General features: G+C 41.2%; 1 protein-coding gene across 5 annotated transcripts in view; it reads right to left on the bottom strand.

Annotated features, from left to right (window-relative positions):
* HMCN1 (hemicentin 1) overlaps positions 1-20,331 on the bottom strand; it is a 356,272-nt gene that overhangs the window by 37,767 nt on the left and 298,174 nt on the right. For 3 of the 5 annotated variants that reach the window (XM_090048332.1, XM_090048333.1, XM_090048336.1), the window contains exons 80-91: positions 20,133-20,267; positions 19,395-19,664; positions 16,516-16,706; positions 12,824-13,037; positions 11,674-11,808; positions 11,296-11,486; positions 10,022-10,103; positions 8,577-8,846; positions 7,836-8,006; positions 7,435-7,605; positions 1,447-1,617; positions 151-321 (exon numbers count right to left, since the gene is read on the bottom strand). In XM_090048332.1, the coding sequence (XP_089904458.1) occupies positions 151-321; positions 1,447-1,617; positions 7,435-7,605; positions 7,836-8,006; positions 8,577-8,846; positions 10,022-10,103; positions 11,296-11,486; positions 11,674-11,808; positions 12,824-13,037; positions 16,516-16,706; positions 19,395-19,664; positions 20,133-20,267 (2,172 nt within the window). The remainder of the gene's footprint in view (positions 1-150; positions 322-1,446; positions 1,618-7,434; positions 7,606-7,835; positions 8,007-8,576; positions 8,847-10,021; positions 10,104-11,295; positions 11,487-11,673; positions 11,809-12,823; positions 13,038-16,515; positions 16,707-19,394; positions 19,665-20,132; positions 20,268-20,331) is intronic. The other 2 variants (XM_090048334.1, XM_090048335.1) reach the window with 1 other exon arrangement.

The following is a 20,331-nucleotide window of genomic DNA, read 5'->3' as shown; positions in this document are numbered from 1 at the left end:
TATAGTGCACCTGCTCGTAGTGATCAGATTTATACTCCTTGTGCTAAAAGACTGCAAATGCTCAAGATAAGAAGGATTACTCTTTCAACCACAAAATTCCCATGATGTAAGGCATAACCTAACGCAAAGTTTTCATCCCAAAACACTTACTGGGGCAGGGGTCGCTGTTACAGAAGTCAATTTGTACATCACTGCCTTCACATTTGTGCCCCCCAAACTGCGGGGCTGGATCTGAGCAGTCCCTTGTTCTCTGTCTGGTGCCTCCTCCACAGGATACTGTACAGGCTGTCCAGCTGGCCCAGAGGGCCCATTTCCCATCCACTGGGTAGAAATCAATGACATTTTCCAATGAAACTTTCACATTTTCAATAATCAAAAACCCAGCAATGTTACATCGGTTAAACAAAGGAGATTCCAAGGAATCTAACCCAGAGCAGAATATAACCCACTGCATTTTACTTAAATCCTCTGCTGGTCAAATAGGAACTATGGTCAGAAATAAACTAATGGTCATCCTCACTGATCCCCAACATTTCATGTACCGGTAGGAAAGTCAAACCAACAGAATATGATGTAATCACTGAAATTATGGATTCCAGAGGATAATTTTACCAGTGGAATTACTGTGTCAATCAGAGGGAATCGTCAGCTGTGTATCTAGCACAGCCTCAATTCTCTTTTCACTACTAGAAAGGTCCAGAGGGGACTTAAATTAACACACATACAAGATTTGTGGGGTGTCAGCCAGAAGGTGAACCATCTATTCATTGAGTCTGACCTCTTGCATATCATAGGTAATTGTGTTATGAAAATTTAACCTCTCCTCTCCAACAGTGAAAGTCCCACTTAGATGTGGAAGAAGAGATGAGGAAAATCAAAACCTAGGGTGCCTGTAGACATGCCAGGATGCTGCTCCGATGTGCTGTGATTAGTGTGCCGGAGCAGACTCAATTAAGCCTGCTGGCGTGTGCTAATTAGCCTCCAAGTCTCGCCGAATAAGCTTTAGTTAAAGTGCCCCCAACAACATTTAGAAACATGGGACGCTGAATACATGAGTTGCTGCAGGCACTTTAATAAGAGCAGCTCTCGAAACCACTCTAATTAAAATGCCCCTCTCCCCACCCCCATAGCACGTGTAAAAACACCCTTAGTGCCCAGTGAAAACAACCAAAGGAATTCAGCTGAAGAAATACAAGGGGTATAACTTAGCTGCCAAGGCAGAGGAGAATCAGAACATTAGGGAGAAGTGGTGGTTTTGAATGTTATCATTGTTGATATTTCTGATAGTTCCTGAGTTTCACTTGAACTACTAAGGTCTGTTTTTAGGAGTTATTACAGTATTTTCCAGCCCTGGTGGAATAGCAATGGTCACATGAAGTAAAACTACACAGAATTTTGGAAATAAAAAGATAAGTTAGTGTTTTATTTTATTACTAGGCTTCGTACCTGGACAAAGTTTCTTGTTGCAAACCTGCAGCTGTGTATCAGGTCCATCACAATATGAACCACCAAATGCTGGAGGGGGGTTATTGCACAGGCGCAGTCTGGTTTGAGTACCTTTTCCACAGGTCTCACTGCAAGGTCCCCATGGCAGCCAAGAATCCCACTCACCATCCACTGTAAAAGGCAGCAGAAACAGAAAACCATGTTTAAACAAGACTAAACAAGACAGTGGCTTTACATGGAAGCACTGAGTTACTCAGCTCTATGGCCCAGATTAAAAGAAAATCCCAATCACTACAAAGGAGTCACAATAAAATTATCTTAGTTTTTTCTTCAATACACTCTACCCATAAATTAAATTTCCCAAATAAGACCCTGAAAAATCCATTCACTGAACTGTTTAAATAGACTAGCAATTTCCAGACAGAAATATTAATGCTTTCCCTTTTTGTTTCCTTAATACATTACTTCATTTGACCACAAACATGGAACAACCGTGATCCTGCTAAGACTTGGTTCAGACCTGCTGTTTTCCCTTCATAAATCATCTGAATCAAACTGTCTCATAATGGTGTTTAAAGGCTTCTTGCTCTTCCAGTTACAAAGCAGTCCCTGTGAGTAAAAATACGCAGCAGCAAGCAGCAGTCACAAGTGACCTACAGAAAATTGTCTTATCCTGTAGGAACTGCAGCATCATCACAGTGCAGAAATCAGGGGAGAAGGGGATGGGGAATTTAAAGGATCTGTACAAGGAAAAATGCCGGGAATGAATGGAAGTGAATAAATGGCATCTTGCCGAAATGTACCAAGCAATGCTGAGACTGGGAAAAAATGGTGTTTCAGCTGCGGATAGGAAATCTTAACAAAAAATTATGAATCTATCAATTAAAAGGATACTGGCCATGTCTACACAAGACAGTAGTCATGTATAAGCAAGTAGTTGCATAAATAAGTACTAAATGACTGTGCAATAATTGGAGGCTGCTCAGTAGCTCCTTACTACTGCACAGTAGTGTAGTACTGCATAGTTTATACAAGTACTAAATGACTGTGCAGTTAGTGTCTCATGTAAATATGGCCACTGTCAAGGAAAATATATGCGCTACTTGTAACGCTAATAATATTGCATATTAATGAAGACTAAAGAATATTAACATTTAGTTTCCACTATTTACGCTGTTCATTTATGTTTCTTATCCATTTCAGCTGGCTTTGGAGAATGGGATTAAAGTTTTCATCTTCACCAAACAAGCAAAAATTGATTTAATAAAATCAAGGAAAGTAGGGCTAGAAGGGACACCACAAGGTCATCTACTCCAGCCTCTTGCTCCAGACTGGATCACTCCTGACTAAACCATCCAAGCCAAGTGTCTATCCAACCTACTCTTGAAAATTTCCAAGGATGGAGATTCCACATTTTCTCAGGTTGTCTCTTTCAATTCTTGACTGCTCTCAAAGTAAAAAATGTTGTCCTAGTCTCCAACCTAAATTTCCTCTGATGCAGTTTGAGGTGATTGCTCCTACTCCTGTTGCCTATGAACAGAGAAAAGCATACCTCCTCCTTCTCTGTAATTGCCCTTCAGATATGTGAAGACTGTTATCAAATCCTCCCTCAGTTCTCTCTTCTCCGGACTAAATAACCCTAGTTTATTCAGCTTTTCTTCACAAGTCTTGCTTCCCAGGACCCTAAATGCTCTTTTCTGTTGCTCTGAGCTGAACTCTTTCCAATCTGCCCACATTCTTCTTGAAGTGTGGGGCCCAAAATTGGATACAATATTCCAAATGAGGCCTCACCAGTGCTGAAAAGAATGGAAGAATCACTTTCTTTGACTTGCAGGTGACACTTCTATTATACAGCCCAGTATACTGTTGGCCTTTTGTAAAAAAAAGCATTTTTGGTTCATATTAAGCTTATGGTCTACTGTACCTTGAAGTACTGCTGCTTAGCCAACCATTCCCTACTCTGTATTCATGCATGTAATTACTGTCTCCAATAAAGGACTTTGTGCTTGTCCTTGTTGAATCTCACCTGATTAACTGCAGACCATTTTTCCAGTCTATCCAGCCCTGCCCTGAAAAATGTCTGCAACTCCACCCAACTTGGTGTCATCCACAAATGTGCTAAGTGTGCACTCCATCTCACTGTACAAATCATTAATGAACACATTAAACTTTACCAGACACAGGGCAGACCCCTGGGGAATCCCACCTCCTCCCAACTAGATGTTGAGTCACTGATGACTACTTCTTAAGTATGATGATCCAGCCAGTTCTGTTTACAGATTTCACAAATTTCACAGACATTGGGGCTGGAAGGGACCTTGGAAGATCATTGATTTCAACCCCTCACCCAAAGGACAGGAAGTCAGCTGGGGTCATAGGATCCCAGCAAGATAAGCATCCAATTTACCCTTGAAGGTGTTCAGTGTAGGTGCTTGAACCACCACCAATGGCAGGCTATTCCAGTCCTTGGGGGCTCAGACAGTAAAGAAATTCTTCCTTATGTCCAGCCTGAAATGGTCTTGCAGTAGTTTATAACCGTTCAACCTTGTCATCCCTTGGGGTGCTCTGGTGAACAGATGTTCCCCCAGATACTGGTGGCAAACCCTGATAAACTTATAGGTGGCCATCAGATCACCCCTGAGCCTGCGCTTTTCCAGGCTAAAGAGTCCCATGTCTCTCAGCCTATCATCGTAAGTTTTGTTTTCCTGACCTCTGATCATGCGCGTAGCTCTTCTCTGAACTCTCTCAAGCTTCTCCACATCCTTTTTGAATTGTGGAGCCCAAAACTGGACACAGTACTCCAGCTGAGGCCTCACCAAGGCCGAGTACAAGGGGAGAACAATGTCCTGGGATTTCCTTGAGAAGCATCTATGGGTGCAAGCCAGCATTTTGGTCACTTTACTAGCCGCAGCATCGCATTGCAGGCTCACGTTCATCTTGTGGTCAATGATGACCCCCAAGTCTCTTTCTTCCATAGTGCTAGCCAGCGTAGCACTGCCGAGCCTATAAAGGATGCTGCAGATTTTTCCTCCCAAGGTGGAGAACCTTGCATTTTTCAGCGTTAAACACCATCAGGTTCTCGACCACCCATTTGCTGAGCTTGTCCAAGTCAGCCTGGATCTCCCTCCTGTCTTCAGGTGTGGATGCTTTGCCCCAAAGTTTGGTGTCATCAGCAAACTTGGCCAGTCCGCTCCTGACTCCAATGTCCACATCATTAATGATAATGTTGAAAAATATATAGATCCAAGGACAGCGCCCTGGGGGACCCCACTGGCCGCAGGACACCAGGATGAGTGACTTCTGTCAATTACCACCCTCTGGGTCCGACCACAGAGCCAATTTCCCAGCCAGCGGATTGTGGTGGACCCAAGGCCACCATTGGCCAGTTTCACCAAGAGGTGATCATGGGATACCAGATTGAAGGCTTTGCTGAAGTCAAGATATATGACATCAATCTCTTCTCTCTTGTCCTGGTGATAGGTCACCTGGTTGTAAAAGGAAATGAGATTGGTCAAGCAAGACCTACCCGCAACAAACCCATGCTGGCTGTCCCTCAAGATGTTGGCGTTGGCCAGTCCATTAAGGATGGCCTCTTTAATAAATTTTTCTAAGATCTTCCCTGGGATAGAAGTCAGGCTGATGGGACTATAGTTAGCCGGATCCACTTTCCTCCCTTTCTTGAATAGAGGCACCACATTGGCTTTTTTCCAGTCTTCAGGCACTACATCAGACTGCCAAGAATTCTCAAAGATCTGTGCCAGAGGCTAGGCTATGATGCTCGCCAGGTTCTTGAGTACCCTGGGGTGTAGACTGTCAGGGCCAGCTGACTTGAAGGTATCTAGCCTCTCAAATTTGGCTTTTGTGAAGTCAAGGACTTCAGTGTTGCTGACTGACTTGCCAGCTTTATGGTGGATGGTGAAGGTGATCAGCTCATTGTTGCTGTCACCCAGCTTCCCATTGATCACTAGGTCACAGATTAGGTCATCCTCAGTAGCCAGCACCAGCGCTTTACCTCTCATTGGCCCGTAGACTTCTTGAGTCAGATAGAGCTCATCCACGTATGATAGGAAACTTTGCGACCACTTGGATTTTGCTGAGTGATCCTCCCAGGAGATGTTTGGGTAATTGAAGTCAGCCATGATGACCGTGGTCCTGGAGCATGTGGCCTCAGCCAGTTCCCAGGTGAACTCCTGGTCAAGCTCTTGTCTTTGGGTGGCAGGTCTGTAATAGACTCCCACCATTGTGTCCCCTGTGCCATGTTCCCCAAGGATTTTAATCCAGAGGGTCTCCAGTTGTCCGCCCTGGTCGCCAATATCAGCTTGCAGGGACACATAGCTTTTCTTAACAGAGAGCTATACCCCCACCCTTTTATCTAGTCAATCTCTCCTGTACAAGTTCTAGCCATCTATACCCATGGTCCAGTCATGGGTGGAGTCCCACCAGGTCTCTGTTATCCCTATGACGTTGTAATTATTTGTGTTAAGCAGGAGGACGAGTTCCTCCTGCTTATCCCCCAGGCTCCTGGCATTTGTGTACAGGCAGGCAAGTGTCCCCTTGGGGGCTCTTGCCTTGCCCACACAGTGTACCAGGGCTGGGGCAGGGGTGGGGTCCCTTAAGTGCCTTGGTCTGCTGGCTTTGCAAGGGTCGCTCAGCAGGCCAGCAGTGGCAGTTGTCCCCCCATCCCCCAGCGGGCTTAGTTTAAAGCCCGGTGGAGCAGGTCAGCCAGCCTGGCTGAGAAGAACCTCCTCCCCAGGGGAGAGAGCTGGAGGCCATCTCTTCCCAGCAGCTCACTGTCTCTCTCACCAAAGAGCGGGCTGTGGTCATGGAAGCCAAAGCCTTCCTAATGACACCAGCGCCACAGTCTTTGGTTCACTAAAACCAAAGTTTGGTTTGGTTCACTAAAACCATGTTATCCAGCCAGTTAAAACAGATTAGAGGAAAGCCTTACAATGTTTTCCTCTAGTTTGTATTTCCTTAGCTTCTTAATGAGAATGTCATGGGAGACAGTGTTTGAAGCTTTGCTAAACTTCAGTTATATCACATCCACTGTTCTGCCCCCAGCCACCGAGCAAGTCACTTTCTCACAGAAGGAAAATCTGGTTGGTCAGACGCAACTTGTTCTTGGTAAATCCATGCTTGCTGCCCCTTTATTCTCTGCTAAGTGCTGAACAATTGATTATTAGAGGACCTGCTCCATGATCTTTCCAGGTATTGAGGTCAGGTGGACTGGTCTAAAATTCCCTGGATCCTCCCCCTTCCTTTTCTTAAAGATGAGCACTATGTTTGCCCTTTCCCAATCATCCAGGATCTCATCCAACCTTCAACTTTCTCTGCATCATCTATAAGTTGATTGCTGTCTGCATTTTGTAAGAGTTCTATAGTTTTTTTGGTCTTCCTCTTACTTTTGACATACATGTAGAATCCCTTTTTATTGCCTTTTATGTCCCTTACCAGTTGCACCTCTAATCATACCTTGGCCTTCCTAATTTTCTCCCTGCATGCCTCTGCAATACTCTTATACTCTTCCCTAGTACTATAACCAAGGTTCCACTTTTTATAAAATTCCTTTTTAAGCTTCAGCTCATTGAAGAGACTGCTAGCTAGCTAGGCAGGCCTCCTATTTATTTATATGGGTGCAAATACTTTAAAAAATGATTAAATTCCAAACAGAATTGTTTCATTAAAAAAAATAATCATATGAAAATATTTTGACAGTGTTTTGTGAAGAATGCTTATCCCAGCTTTTAAAAAATAAAACATAAATTTGGGGTGCAAATTGTCAGTGCACTAACATCAGTTTTAATCACTACAGGAAATATTTAACTAGTAATATTTGATTTAATATTTAATCTCATAAGGTTTCTAAAGTGAAAGAGCAGAAAATAAGGGCTTTAGAGAAAAAGGAAATTGTTGAAAATAGTTCACTAAAAACTTACCAGTAATATACCACTACTACATTCATCTGATTCTAAACTACTCTCTTCTTACCTGGACAGGGCCTAACGTTACACATGATTGATTCCACAGCATTGCCTTCACATGGCTTTCCTCCATGTTGACCTGATGGGTTACTACAGGTTCTGGTTCTGGTCCTGTTACCTTGTCCACAGGTTTTAGAACACTCTTCCCAAGATCCCCACTCTGACCAGTTTCCATCCACTAAATAGCACAAAAAATTAAACAGTATTTTATCAAAAATATTAAAAGATTTTATTAACATTTCCTTTCACCCATAAGTATGGCGATAAAAATTCCAGACCCCTGCAACAGATCAACCATGGTCATTGAGATTTGGTCCTGGTCTATGACCAGGAACATAAGCATCATGACACAATCCAATTAAATGACTTCATAACAAATACTACTGTCAACTCATTAAAGAACTCTACCTGGACATGGTTTGTTCTGGCAGCTGCGTATGTCTGTATCAGGACCCTGGCAAGGCCTTCCACCATTTGCAGGTAGAGGATTATTACACTGTCGGATCCTTTTCTGAACACCTTGCCCACAAGTTACACTACATGGTCGCCATTCAAGCCAGTCTGAATATCCACCATGTACTGCAAGGAAAAGAAATGTTTTTCTGAGTATTTATAATTTACAGGTTATAACCTTCCTTAGTTGTGTTATAAGATCTAATTCTTCATCTCTAGAAAAAAAAAATTAATACATTTAATGAAAAAAGACTTGAGGCTGCTAAACGTAAAATAAAACTAACCCTGCAAATTCAAAGGCTACCTTCAGTTATTCAGAAATTTCAAGATAGAATGCTGTGAAATATAGTAAAAAGTTAAAGAATATTTCACTTGCTCAGATGTGGATCACAAATGCTGAATTCTAGATTAGAAATTAATTCAAGTCTGGATTATCCACTATTGTTGGCCCTCTAGTTCAGGACTTTCTCATTTCACTATCCTTAGCCCTCTATATCATGGAACACAGCAGGGACCATGACGTTTATCAGGTCAAACAAAATTATATGAATCAGAAAAATACCAAAGTGTCAAACCAGATTTACAGTCAAGCCAACATGTACATGTAAGGAATTTAACTCTTAGTCAAAATTATTCTGTTCTAAGTCTGGAATCTAATAGCTCTGTACTCAATATGCAGCACTTGGGTGCATCTACCTTGGACAGTGAATGGCACTCTGACAAGGACTGATCCCATCAGATTCCTAGCTATGCATTCATATTCAGAGGTATCCTCTTTCTGTGCTGCAACAATCCTCAAGGAGCCGTTGGACAATACAGTTACTCTGTCATCGCTGAGGATTGGATGACCTTGACGGGACCACTCAATGGTTGGAAGAGGTTCTCCATTTGCTTGGCAGTTCAGCACTGCTGTGGTACCAGCATCAATAATTGTGTCCACTGGCTCAACTGTAATAACTGGAGGACCTAAGAGAGAGAGACAGAGAGAGACAGAGTGTCTTTTAGCGTGACTGCTTCTGCATGAAATGGCTACGAAGCAGATGACTACACTGTCCTGAGCACCAAATAAAGGTTTAATCTGAACAGAGGCATGAAGTCCTATTTTGTTAATTTGATGATATATAGTATATTATTGGTTATCTTAATAGTTTTATAAGAAATACAGTCTGAGGTCAAAGGTTCTTTTATTCCAATTTCTTTCACTGGCATCCTTTCACCTGCAAGAGAGAGTTTCAAAAAAGCAGGAAATAAGCTGGATCCAACATATCCAGCTCTTGTAGTGACAGTGGCACCTTGAGGCCCAACAAAACACAGGAGGCATGTGCTTTATTGTGAAGTTGACTAATTAGCTCTGCAGTAAAGTGTCTCTGTCCACATGTGCAGCATTAATAGGCCACAATAAACTAATTAATTGTACTGTAGGATTAGTACTATCCCAGATAAGTACTAATTTATGGCAGAGTTCTTTAGTGTGCCAAGATGCACATGTAGATGGTGACCAGGCTGGCTGGGCATGAGGGTGCTCCAGTGTGAGGCTGCCTACCAGTATTAAGCCCCATGCTGGAGCACCCTCATGCTGTAGCCAGCCTACCAGTGCTCCCACTCCTGCTCTACCACCCTCCCCCCACCCCCCTCCAGCCAGCATGGTTAGCCAGGGTGGAGCAGGTCTGGGCTGGCAGGCTGGCCCTACAGGCCTCCTGTGCACATGTAAGCACTGCACCTGGGACTAATAAACTCTGGTTCAAACTGTGCCAGAGTTTAATCAGGCACACTAATTTCACATGTAGATGTGGCCACAAAGTACTTTTATGGTACTACAAGCATTTATTGATTTCCTAAAAACCTGTATAAGGTTGAAACGATTCCCATTCTCCATACCAGAAAACTGAGGCAAGGTAAAAGACATAGATTTTCACTTAGCATTAAATAGAGCGATTCTGAAACTAACATTCATGAAAAAATAGTTCTAAAACTCTATTATTTCAAGAGGAATTCATTTCAATTCTGTTTTCAGAAAAAGAGCTGAAGTGTCCAACTTCCACTCTGTCTACTCCCAAAAACTTTTGAATGAAAACATGTATCCAAAGGTAGATTATAGCTTCATAATAAAGCAGTGTTAATTTTGTTAGTCCAAGTCTTACTTTGAAGTGTTAATGTCATACTGCGTTCCCCCACACCGGCATCATTTGTAGCCACACATTTGTAATCACCAGCATCTTCATTCTAAACAACAATAAATAAATCAATGTATAAATAATCAATGTGCAGTGAGTAAGTTAATCTATTTCAGAAGATATTTGATGTCACTGAATTTGCAGAATTACAACATGCCATTCAATTGATCTTAAGGAAGTACAGTAATAGATGTATAAGTATAAAAAATTGATTGCAAATGTAAATGTACAAGGATCATAGACTACTAAAACCAGAAATTAAAATCAAATGATGTTAACAGATTCCTCTTTTAACATTAATATATCTATTCCATATTATTATATTTATTATTAATAATAACAATGGTTGCCTACAGACATGAAAAAACAAAACAAAACAGTACTTTAAACTCAGCACACCCCTGCACCAAGTGCACCACATGCCCAGAAGAGGCACTGTGTCAGTTTGACCTGGCTTGCACAATGTCTGTAAGATCATGCACTTCAGCGGGGATTTTTGGTTCTTTTTATCCAATAGCTGATTGAATCAGCTATTAGAGAAAAGTGCCAAAACCCCCCACTGAAGTGCATAATCCAGACAGACTCTGGTGAGTCAGGTCAAACTAACGTCCTCTTCTGGTAAAACACTGCTCTGCTTTTTCCGTGTCTGTCAGCAGCCAAAAATAATAATTCTCCATCTATTTAATTCTATAAACGTTGAAGCTTTCTCCAGTATTTTGAAGAGCATGTTTTCAACTGCAGCTTCAAAAAACATACAATGTGCAATTTATGAACATGTAGTTTGAACATCCATTACTTGGAACATGGGAGCTAATAGGTTTGTACTTGCAAATGTAAGATTCAGATGCGCTTGTAACTGAACTAACTGAGCAAAATCCTGGCTCCTTTAAGACTGATAGCAAAACTCCCATTTATTGAAAAAGGGCCAGAATGCCACACTCAGATTCCACCTGCCAGAATTTAGAGGCTGGGTTGAGTCGCTCTGATAATTCAGCTGCGGATGTTTAAGAGGATGCAATGCATCTCCCTTTATTAATGAAGTCACAAAAATTTGAGCAGACTATTTTGGACTGTATTAAAAACCTCTATAAAATGTAGAGTAATTGTAGAATCTTTCAAGTAAAGCTAAATTTATATTCATATGCTCAATATTTCCAATTCATACACTCTTCAATACATTTATCTGTGAACAATAACTAAATGAAGTGTAAATATTCACTTTAATATGGCTGGCGACTCACCACAGTGCCATAGATGGCAAGAGAACCATTGCTGAGTTGTCGGATCCTGTCACTAATCTGAATGCCTACTCCTCTTTTTCTCCACTGGATAGTAACAGGTGGATCTCCTAGTACCTCACAGTTCAGTATAGCATTGCCACCCAAGGGCTCAATTCGGCTAGAATGATAATCCCCTTTGAACACTGGAGGCTCTGAAAAGCAAGACAGAACATAATGGTGCATAAGTGGCAGAGTCAAAACAAGATCAAGTTACTAATATAGAATAATCATTCCTTGTTTTCATGAAGTCTGATGTCAGTGCATCCAACTGTTTCTTTTTATCTGCCATAGATCAGGACAGCATGAAAGTAGCACTGATAAAGGAGTTTTTATACATACCTTTGACATACACAAATCCAATAGCTTTGACTGAACCAACTGTGTTGTCTGCTGTACACACATAGGTGCCAGAGTCCTCTTTAGACACTCTTTCAATGACAAGTTCACTGTGACCATTCATAGTGTCATACAGTGCTGGAAGAAATACCCAATATTATCTGAGGGCTTCTTACAAACATTTTAACAAAAGGTACACAAAGACAGAAATAAGTTTAGATTTACAGCTCTGTTTAGTAGTAAGCTCAGTGACATCATGCAGCTATAAAGAACTTGCCACTGTATTGGACTAACTCCCGAGAGACACTTGAGGTGGCATTATTTTCCCTTTCTATTTGTCCAGTATCTATATTTGCTCATCTGTCTGTGGCATTCTATTTTTCCTGGTCATCTACTGGACATTTTTTGCGCTTATATGCCAGAGGAATATATTATTACTGGATGAATATCTCTGCACATGCTGGTAACTACATACAGGCATTTTTACACATGGATGAAATGCAGTGCCAGATGCTTTTAATTAGCAATCTATGTTAATTAAAAGTGCCCAGTGCTATATCGCATACAGATGTATAAATGGCAAAACGTGCATCAGCACTGAGAAAATGGCAGCAGTGCACTTTGAAACTAAAACACCTTTGATGTGTTTTCATTCAAAGCATACAGCTGCCATTTTCTCAGTGCTGATATGCATCTTGCTGTTTATGCGCCTGCATGCGACTCAGCACCAGGCATGTCGTTTCATGTGCTCTGGATTTCCAGTGCATCAGACCAGACTCTCTGTATGTGTACAGAAACCCTAGATATCCTGACTGCACAACAAAATGTGAATGAAGGAGTCCTCCCATTTTTTTTCCACCAAATAGAGGTGTGGTTAGGAAATTCCCCTGCAAAGCCTGAGAACCTGGATTCTAGGCCCTCCTCACCCAGCATAGCACTCTAACTACCATGCCACAGGTCATCCATTATTCAACCCTCCACAGGTATGTGGTAAGGTGGCTGCTTGTATGGAAGGAAGGAGTCCCCGGGCCCTTGTCACCAGTGGTACAGAAACTTCACTCCCTGCTGCATTGCCCCACTCCATCCATTTTTTCCAATGACTATGTTAGTGGCTTAGGCATGTTACAGTGACATACATATTAATACTACCCACCGGGTATAATATTGTTATTAAAAGTCCAAGTTATTTTGGGTACAGGTGTCCCAGTTGCTTTGCATGTTAATCTGAGGAGTTCTCCTTTATTTAAAGCTATGTCTCCGGGTAGTTCAGTGAAAGCTGGGAGTACATGAACCATCAGTTTAACAGTGTGTGCATCTTCACCAGCAGCATTACTTGCAACACAGGTGTAACTACCAGAATCTTCAGGCTGAAAGGAAAAAAAAATGGAAGTTCAAGCTATGATGGGCATTAAATTTTGAGTATGGACACATGCTTCATCCAAGTACATGCTTCATCCAGTGTTAAAATTGGAGCAGTTTTGCTACGTTTGGATTGTCCACACACAACAATTAGAATATAACTACTGCTGCCCTTTTGAAACATTCCCCTTTAGAAACTGCTTTCAGTGTACATGTATCCATATCCAATATCATCAAGTGAAATGATGGGGGATCTCAAAAGGTTTGAAAGTGTGTTTAGTTGGAATGCCTATTGGTCTCTGAATTATCCAAAAGTTTAGTTTCTGCTAAGTCTGGATCTAGTGAAAGATTTCCCATGCTTCATCTTCTGTCTCTAGTCTTGCTAAGAGCACTGGCAGAACACAGTATGCTAGTCATTCCAGTTCTTTATGGAAAATAGAAATGAAAGAAATATACAAACACTTCCTAATCCTTAGGAAAATATTTGGTGACTGAAACAGCTGAAAATTTAAGGGAGTAGAAGGCTATTATTATTTTTTCTAACCACTTCAGTAACGGTTTTGATACTAGCACCACTGCTAATATAACGTTTTATATCAGAAATTATGGTCAGTGTAAGCTTATATTGAGTGACAAACTTGAATGTAAGAAAGATTTTTGAAAACCAAATGGTTACTTAAGACTACTGCATAGAGATGACAATAACATAGAAGTTATGTTCGTAGTGTGACCAGCTCCCTGAAAGCTCTCTAAAGCCATACCATGAAATGTGCACAGCTGCAGAGCGCTTTTAAAAGTGAGCTGGAGCAGGGGGGTGGATTGGAGCCCCCCAACCTTGCGGCTCCCCTCAGGCCTCCCCTCCAGTTCAGGCCAGGCAAACCCCAATCTGCAGTTCACTCCTCCTCCCCTCTCCCCTCTCCCTTCCTGCAGATAGCACCGAAGCCGGGAGTGGGAAGGGCAGGGCTTGGGCTCCTGCAGGCAAGCTCGGCCCCCGCCCCCACCCCCTCCCCCTCCAACATAACAGGTGAATGTCTGTTGGGTTGGGGGAGGTCCCTCTAACTCATGGCACTTTATGTGAAGTGCCATGAGTTAAAGTGGGGAGTTGCACATCTGTAAGTTCCCTAAGTGATATAGTTTAACTTCATATTACAAACCTACTGGATACACTACATAGCATAAAAATATTTATTGTAACAGTGAAGCGAGTTGCCTATAGCCTTCCAACTGAATAAAGACTAAGGAAGTCACATACCACAGAAAAGAATTCTAGGAAGAAAGAGGAGAAGGTAAATTCAGTTTAGCAGATGAGATGACCAATGATTACAGGAATGACAAACTGGGTACTTCTACATGTGCACATTAATGCCTAGTAACCTTTTCTAGTGCCCATTAAAGTGGTATGTAAAAAGCCATGCTAATGTGCTAATGCACAGTAGAATAGGTTCCTGCATGTTAAGCTTCACTAAAAAAGCATGTGTTTGCACAACTGCACATTAGCACAGCCTAATGCACATTTATTTAATACCTCATGTTGGAGGTACTAAATTTAATGTGCATTAGGAAAAATGCATTAATGCATATGTAGATGTGCCCACCAAGTAGACGACTCCTTCTTCTTCTTTCACAATCCCTCCCTCACAGTCGAGGATGATTGTCTTCCATGATTGTCCTATTTGTACATCCGTATATGGCTGACAAGGCTGATTCGGGATCAACAGCCTCTGCTGCAGCTCGGACACGTGTTTCCATGTGGGGTGGGTGGCTCTGGATTCTTGATTCAGTCTGCAGCAGTGTTTCTGCAACTCCTGCTTTTTCCACCTCCTGTTGTCATCATAAGGTTTCAAAGTACTGAGATTCTTGCAATAGACTCTTCCTCCATTTGGGGCTGTCCTGGGCAATAGTGCCCACGAGTTGATTTTGATATTGCATTTTTTCAAGTTGGGCATGAGGATGTCCTTGAAGTGCATTCTCTGCCCTTCTCTTGAGCTTATACCTTGACTGATCTGGAAAACTAAAACTTGCTTTGGGAGTCTGGAGTTAGACATCTGGATGACTTGGCTGGCCTAGCAAAGTTGATGTTGAATAATCATCACATCAATGCTCATGGTGTTTGCTTGTGCAAGGACACTAATGTTGGTGCATCTATCTTCCCACTGGATTCAAAGGTTCTTCCACAGGCAGCATTGATGGTACTTCTTCAATGACTTGAGGTATCTCCTGTACATTGTTCACATCCTAGCTCTGTAAAGTAAGGTGGGGATCACAATTGCTTGATAAACCATGAGTTTGGTTTTGGATCTGATGTCACAATCTTCAAACACCCATTTCATCAGGTGCCTGAAAGTTGCATTTTCACATTTAAGGTGATGTTGGATTTCATTGTCGATGTCAGCCTTTTGCAAGCGCTAGCTTCCGAGGTATGGGAAATACTTAACATTTTCCAGAGTCTGTGACTCTGAAACTGCTGGATCTGCCCATTAAGAGCTTGTTGAGAGAGGACTTTAGTCTTCTGAATGGTAAGTGTCAGTCCCATTTTCTCAGTAAAGATGCCAACGATTGCTTGAAGGTCTGCTTCTGAGTAAGCACAGACTACAGCACTATCAGCATACTGGAGCTCAATGATTGAGGTTAGGGTGGTCTTGGTTTTGGCTCACAGTCAGCTGAGATTAAGCAATTTACCAAACAATTGGTAGTTTAGCTCCATTCCAACTGGAAACTTGTTGGTGGTCAGATGTAGCATCACAGTAAGAAATATTGAGAAGAGTACTGGAGCAATGATGCAGTCTTGCTTAGCTCCTGTCTTAACATCAAAGGGATCTGTGAAACCACTCCACATACCATCATGGAGCAGGCAAAGAATAGTGATAAATTGTGGTGGGCAATGCATCCGTAAATGCAGGTTAGCAGATTAGATTAACAATTGTTTCAGGAACAATGAACAACAAACAGAGCAGACTAAACCAGCCTTAAATATGGTATTCAATTTTAGAATTTAGTTTATGGTTATTTCAGCACAGTCTACATTACTAAAACTGTTAAAAAAATAATGAGCCAAACTAGAAGGGAAGGGAATGACTACCTAGTTATCAAAAAAAAACCCCTATGCTCCATAATGTCTTTCAAAATACTTACATAATGGAAAACTAGAACATATTTTAAATGTATTTTATTATAGTGAGTTTCCTTTGGTGACAAATCAATAATCTTGGACACCGGGATCTTCTGTGAATCCATCATATATATCCCAAGTCAAAAATTTCGGAGCATATTTTCTGTGAATATACCTACCTCTGTAGCTCAACGTGACCCTTGAGGACTAACTCACAAGATAATATAGACTCTCTTACAGTTTTCCTCTATTGACTTATTCCTCAATCTTTCTCCAGACATTACAGATATGTAGAACTACATCCTTGTGTTCTGTTCCAATTGTTACATGAAAGAATAGACGACATGTATAAGGATGCTCAAATGCAGAACACTTACAACAACATTGTCCAAAATCAGATCTCCATATGGGACAGTCCTGTGTTTTCCTACTCTGTCCATTAAAGTTATATTGTCTTTCTTCCACTTTATTGCTGGTGTTGGAATACCATCAGCCACACATGAGAGAACAGCTTGAAAATTCTCAGTGGCTATGTAGTTTGCCTCTGTACTGCGAATCTTAGGTGGTACTATAAGGAGACAAAATAAATTTAATTATTCTCTGTATTTGTCATTCTTCCATTACTCTTGACACTGATGTATGAATACAGGAAATGATATACCAGATTGGATTAGTCATTTAATCTGGTATCTTGTCTCCAACAGTGACCACTATCAAATACTTCAGAGAAAGGTATGGAGCTCCCATTAGAGACAAATACAGTGACATATCCCAAACCCAGTCCCAAACCAGTGGACCATTCCTTTCTAATCCCATTTTAGAGGCAATTTTAGACCTAATCCTGAGTAACATATAGGACCTGGTTCAAGAGGTATCTGTGGTCAGCCATTCTTAAAAGTGACCATAACATAATCACATTCAATATTCAAGCATGGGGAAGGAAGCCAAAAAATTCTATGAAGCTAATATACACCTTTAGGAAAAGAAATTGCAAAAGAATGAGGAATTTAGTTAGACATAAGTTTAAAGGAGCAGTCAAAAATGTAAAAAGCCTAGAGGGACTTTGCCTTTTGTGGACTGAAAGCTGGTTAAAAGCTAGGAAGCAAAGGGTAGGAATAAATAGTCACTTTTCAGGAATGAGGGAGGTTAAAAGTGGGGTTCCACAGGGATCTGTGCTGGGCTTTATTTTGTTCAACAGTTACATCACTGACCTGGAAACAAGGGTGCACAGTGAAATCTCCAAGTTTCTTGACATTTAGACACCCTTTAAGAACTCCAGCAGATTGTGAAGACTTTTTAATAATACCATATTAGAAGCTCAAGAAAAGTGTATACCATGAATCAAAAAAGGTACCAAAGGGTCCAATAAAAACCCTGAATGGTTCAGTAGCAGAGTTAAGAAAGTCAAGGCAAAAAGGCATCCTTTGAAAAATGGAAGGCATGACCAAATGAGAAAAACAAAAAAGCTCACAAACTGAGAGGTTATATGTACAAGTGAAATCAAGCAGCCCAAAAACAGAATTTGAGGAGTTTCTAGTAAAAGATGCTGAACTTAATCATAAAAACTTTAAAAAAATATATCAGAAGCAGGAAGTCATCTAGAAAATCAGTGGGACCATTAGGTGACCAGCTTTTAAAAAGTGCACTCAGATATGATAATACTATAGCAGAAAAGCTAAATGAATTAGTTGCATTGGTGTTTATTGTGGAAGATTCTGGGAAAATTCCCATGCTAGATCAGTGTTTCTAGTAGATGGGCCTGAACAGTTGAACCGTACTGAAGTAACAACAGAGGAATTTTTAGAACAATTTGATAAATGTAATACTAATAAGTCACTGGGACCAGGTAGCATTCACTGAAGAGCTCTAAAGAAACTTAAATGTGAAATTGCAGAATTACTGACAATAATATGTAACCTATCATTACAAATGGTCTCTGTGGTAGGTTGCTATAATACACTCATCTTCAAAAAAGGGCTCCAGAGGCAATCCCAGGAACTAAAGACCAGTGAGTCTCACTCCCATCCCTGACAAGTTTCTACCAACTATAATAAAGAATAAAATAACAGTCACCTGGACAAATACGATCTTCTGGAGAAGAGTTAATATGGATTTCGTGAAGGAAAATCTTGCCTTCACAATCTGCTGGAGTTCTTAAAGGGTGTCAACAACCACCTGGACAAGGGGTATCCAGTTGACTTAATATATTTTTTTTTTTAAAAAGCATTTGACAAGTTCCCTCACCAAAAGCTTTAAAAAAGAAACTGTGTTACCACAGGGTTGGAGGAAAGGTTTCTTTGTGGACTGAAAGCTGGTTAAAAAATAGGAAGCAAAGGGTAGGGAAAAACAGTCACTTTTCAGGACTGAGGGAGATCAAAAATGGGGTTCCACAAGGATCTGTGCTGGGCCCTATTTTATTCAAAAGTTTCATCAATGACCTGGAAATAGGGGTGCACAATGAAATCTCCAAGTCTGCATATTACATCAAATTATTCTGGGTAATCAAGTCCCAAGCAGATGGAAAGCAGCTGCAGAAAGATTTCACCAAGCTAAGTGAGTGGGCCAAAAAATGGCAGATGAACTTCAATGTCAACAACTACAAGGTAATACACTTGGGGAAAAACAACCTCATTTATATGTATGCAATGCTGGTTTCTGAACTAGCTGTTACGACTCAGGAAAGAGACCTTCAAGTCACGGTAGATAGTAAATGTCAGCTCAGTGTGCAGTGGCAACCAAAAGAACCAGTAAAATATCAGGCAGTATTAAGAAGGGAACTGAAAACACAACGGAAAACATCATCATGACATTATACAAATCAGTCACTGAAATTAGTAGGTAACAGGTTTGCTAGCAGCTGAGGAGGCAACATTTAGCTGAGCCACTGGCAATAACAACTAAAAGGTTTATCGCTAACTACGTGTAGTTAATTTATGGCATTCATTGCTACAGGAGGTGGTAGAAGCAGATATCAGAGGCAGATTCAAAAAGGGACTGGATAAATTAATGGATGATAGATTGATTGATCCACTAATGGCTATTGAACAGAATAGTCAGAGATGTTTCATCTGGCATCTATAACCCAATAAATGGTGGCTTCCAAGGAGGGTACTGAATAGTGAATAGATCACTCTAGAGTTATCTGACTCGATGCTCTCTCTGTATAGCATTCACTCTTCTGCTGTCAGAGACAGGATACTGGGCTAGAGATGGGCCTTTGGTTTGACCCAGTATGGTGCTTCTTATGTTCACTTACTATACACAATGAGTTCCATGCTAGAACTGCTTGATCCTGCCACATTTGCTGCCATACATGTGTATCGTCCAGTGTCATCAGGCTGCACAAAGGCAATCTGCAAAGCCCCGGTGCTAAGAATTCGTTGCCTGATAGACTCTGGAATTTGTTCTCCATCTTTGTGCCATGTGATCTCAGGTGCTGGGTAGCCATCAGCTTCACACTGCAAAGTGGCAGATTTATCCACAGTAATTATGTATTCCTTAGGATGAGACTTGATAACTGGAGGAACTAAAAGAGAATTAAAAACAATTTAGAGAATATACAACACACTTATTTCCTAGCCAAAATAATTCAAAAGTATTTCTGTCTTACAGCCTAGTGGACAGAGCCAAGGTCTGGGACTCAAGGCTCCAAGGTTCTGTTCAGAGGCAGGTGAGAAAGGTATGCATTTGGTCCATGGACATTGCTCAGTCTACATCAGAAGTGTCAAAAATATAACCCACAACCCAGATCTAGCTTATAGAGCCCTATCATATGGTCCATGGTTCTGCCTGTGGTTCTTGGATGGGATTTGTATGCTGTGTGCAGTGTGGGACCAGTTCCAATGCATGCAGCATGTGGGTTTGATCTGATGCATGGACAAGCCACAAGCCACTCATCCAGCCCACAGACTGGCCCCACACTACTCATCAAGCCCATGGCCTGATGAGTTTGATGTCCCTGGTCTACACACATGAAGATAAGACAATGACTCACCTTGAACTTTTAGTTTGATCTTTCCTAGGGCAGTACCAGCTGAATTCTGAGCAACACACATATAAGTGCCAGCATCCCCAATAATTGCTCTGGCAATCTGTAAGCTACCACTAGGAAGGATGGTATAACTATTGCCTAAAACACATATACAAAAGATAGAAAACATTTTTATAAATAAAGCCATGAAATCTACATTTTA

This window comes from Crocodylus siamensis, chromosome 5, assembly GCF_052110815.1.
Source record: "Crocodylus siamensis isolate JL-2025a chromosome 5, ASM5211081v1, whole genome shotgun sequence".
Classification (NCBI taxonomy): domain Eukaryota; kingdom Metazoa; phylum Chordata; order Crocodylia; family Crocodylidae; genus Crocodylus; species Crocodylus siamensis.
Note: the sequence above shows the minus strand (reverse complement) of the source record. Positions and strands in the feature narration are given on the sequence as shown.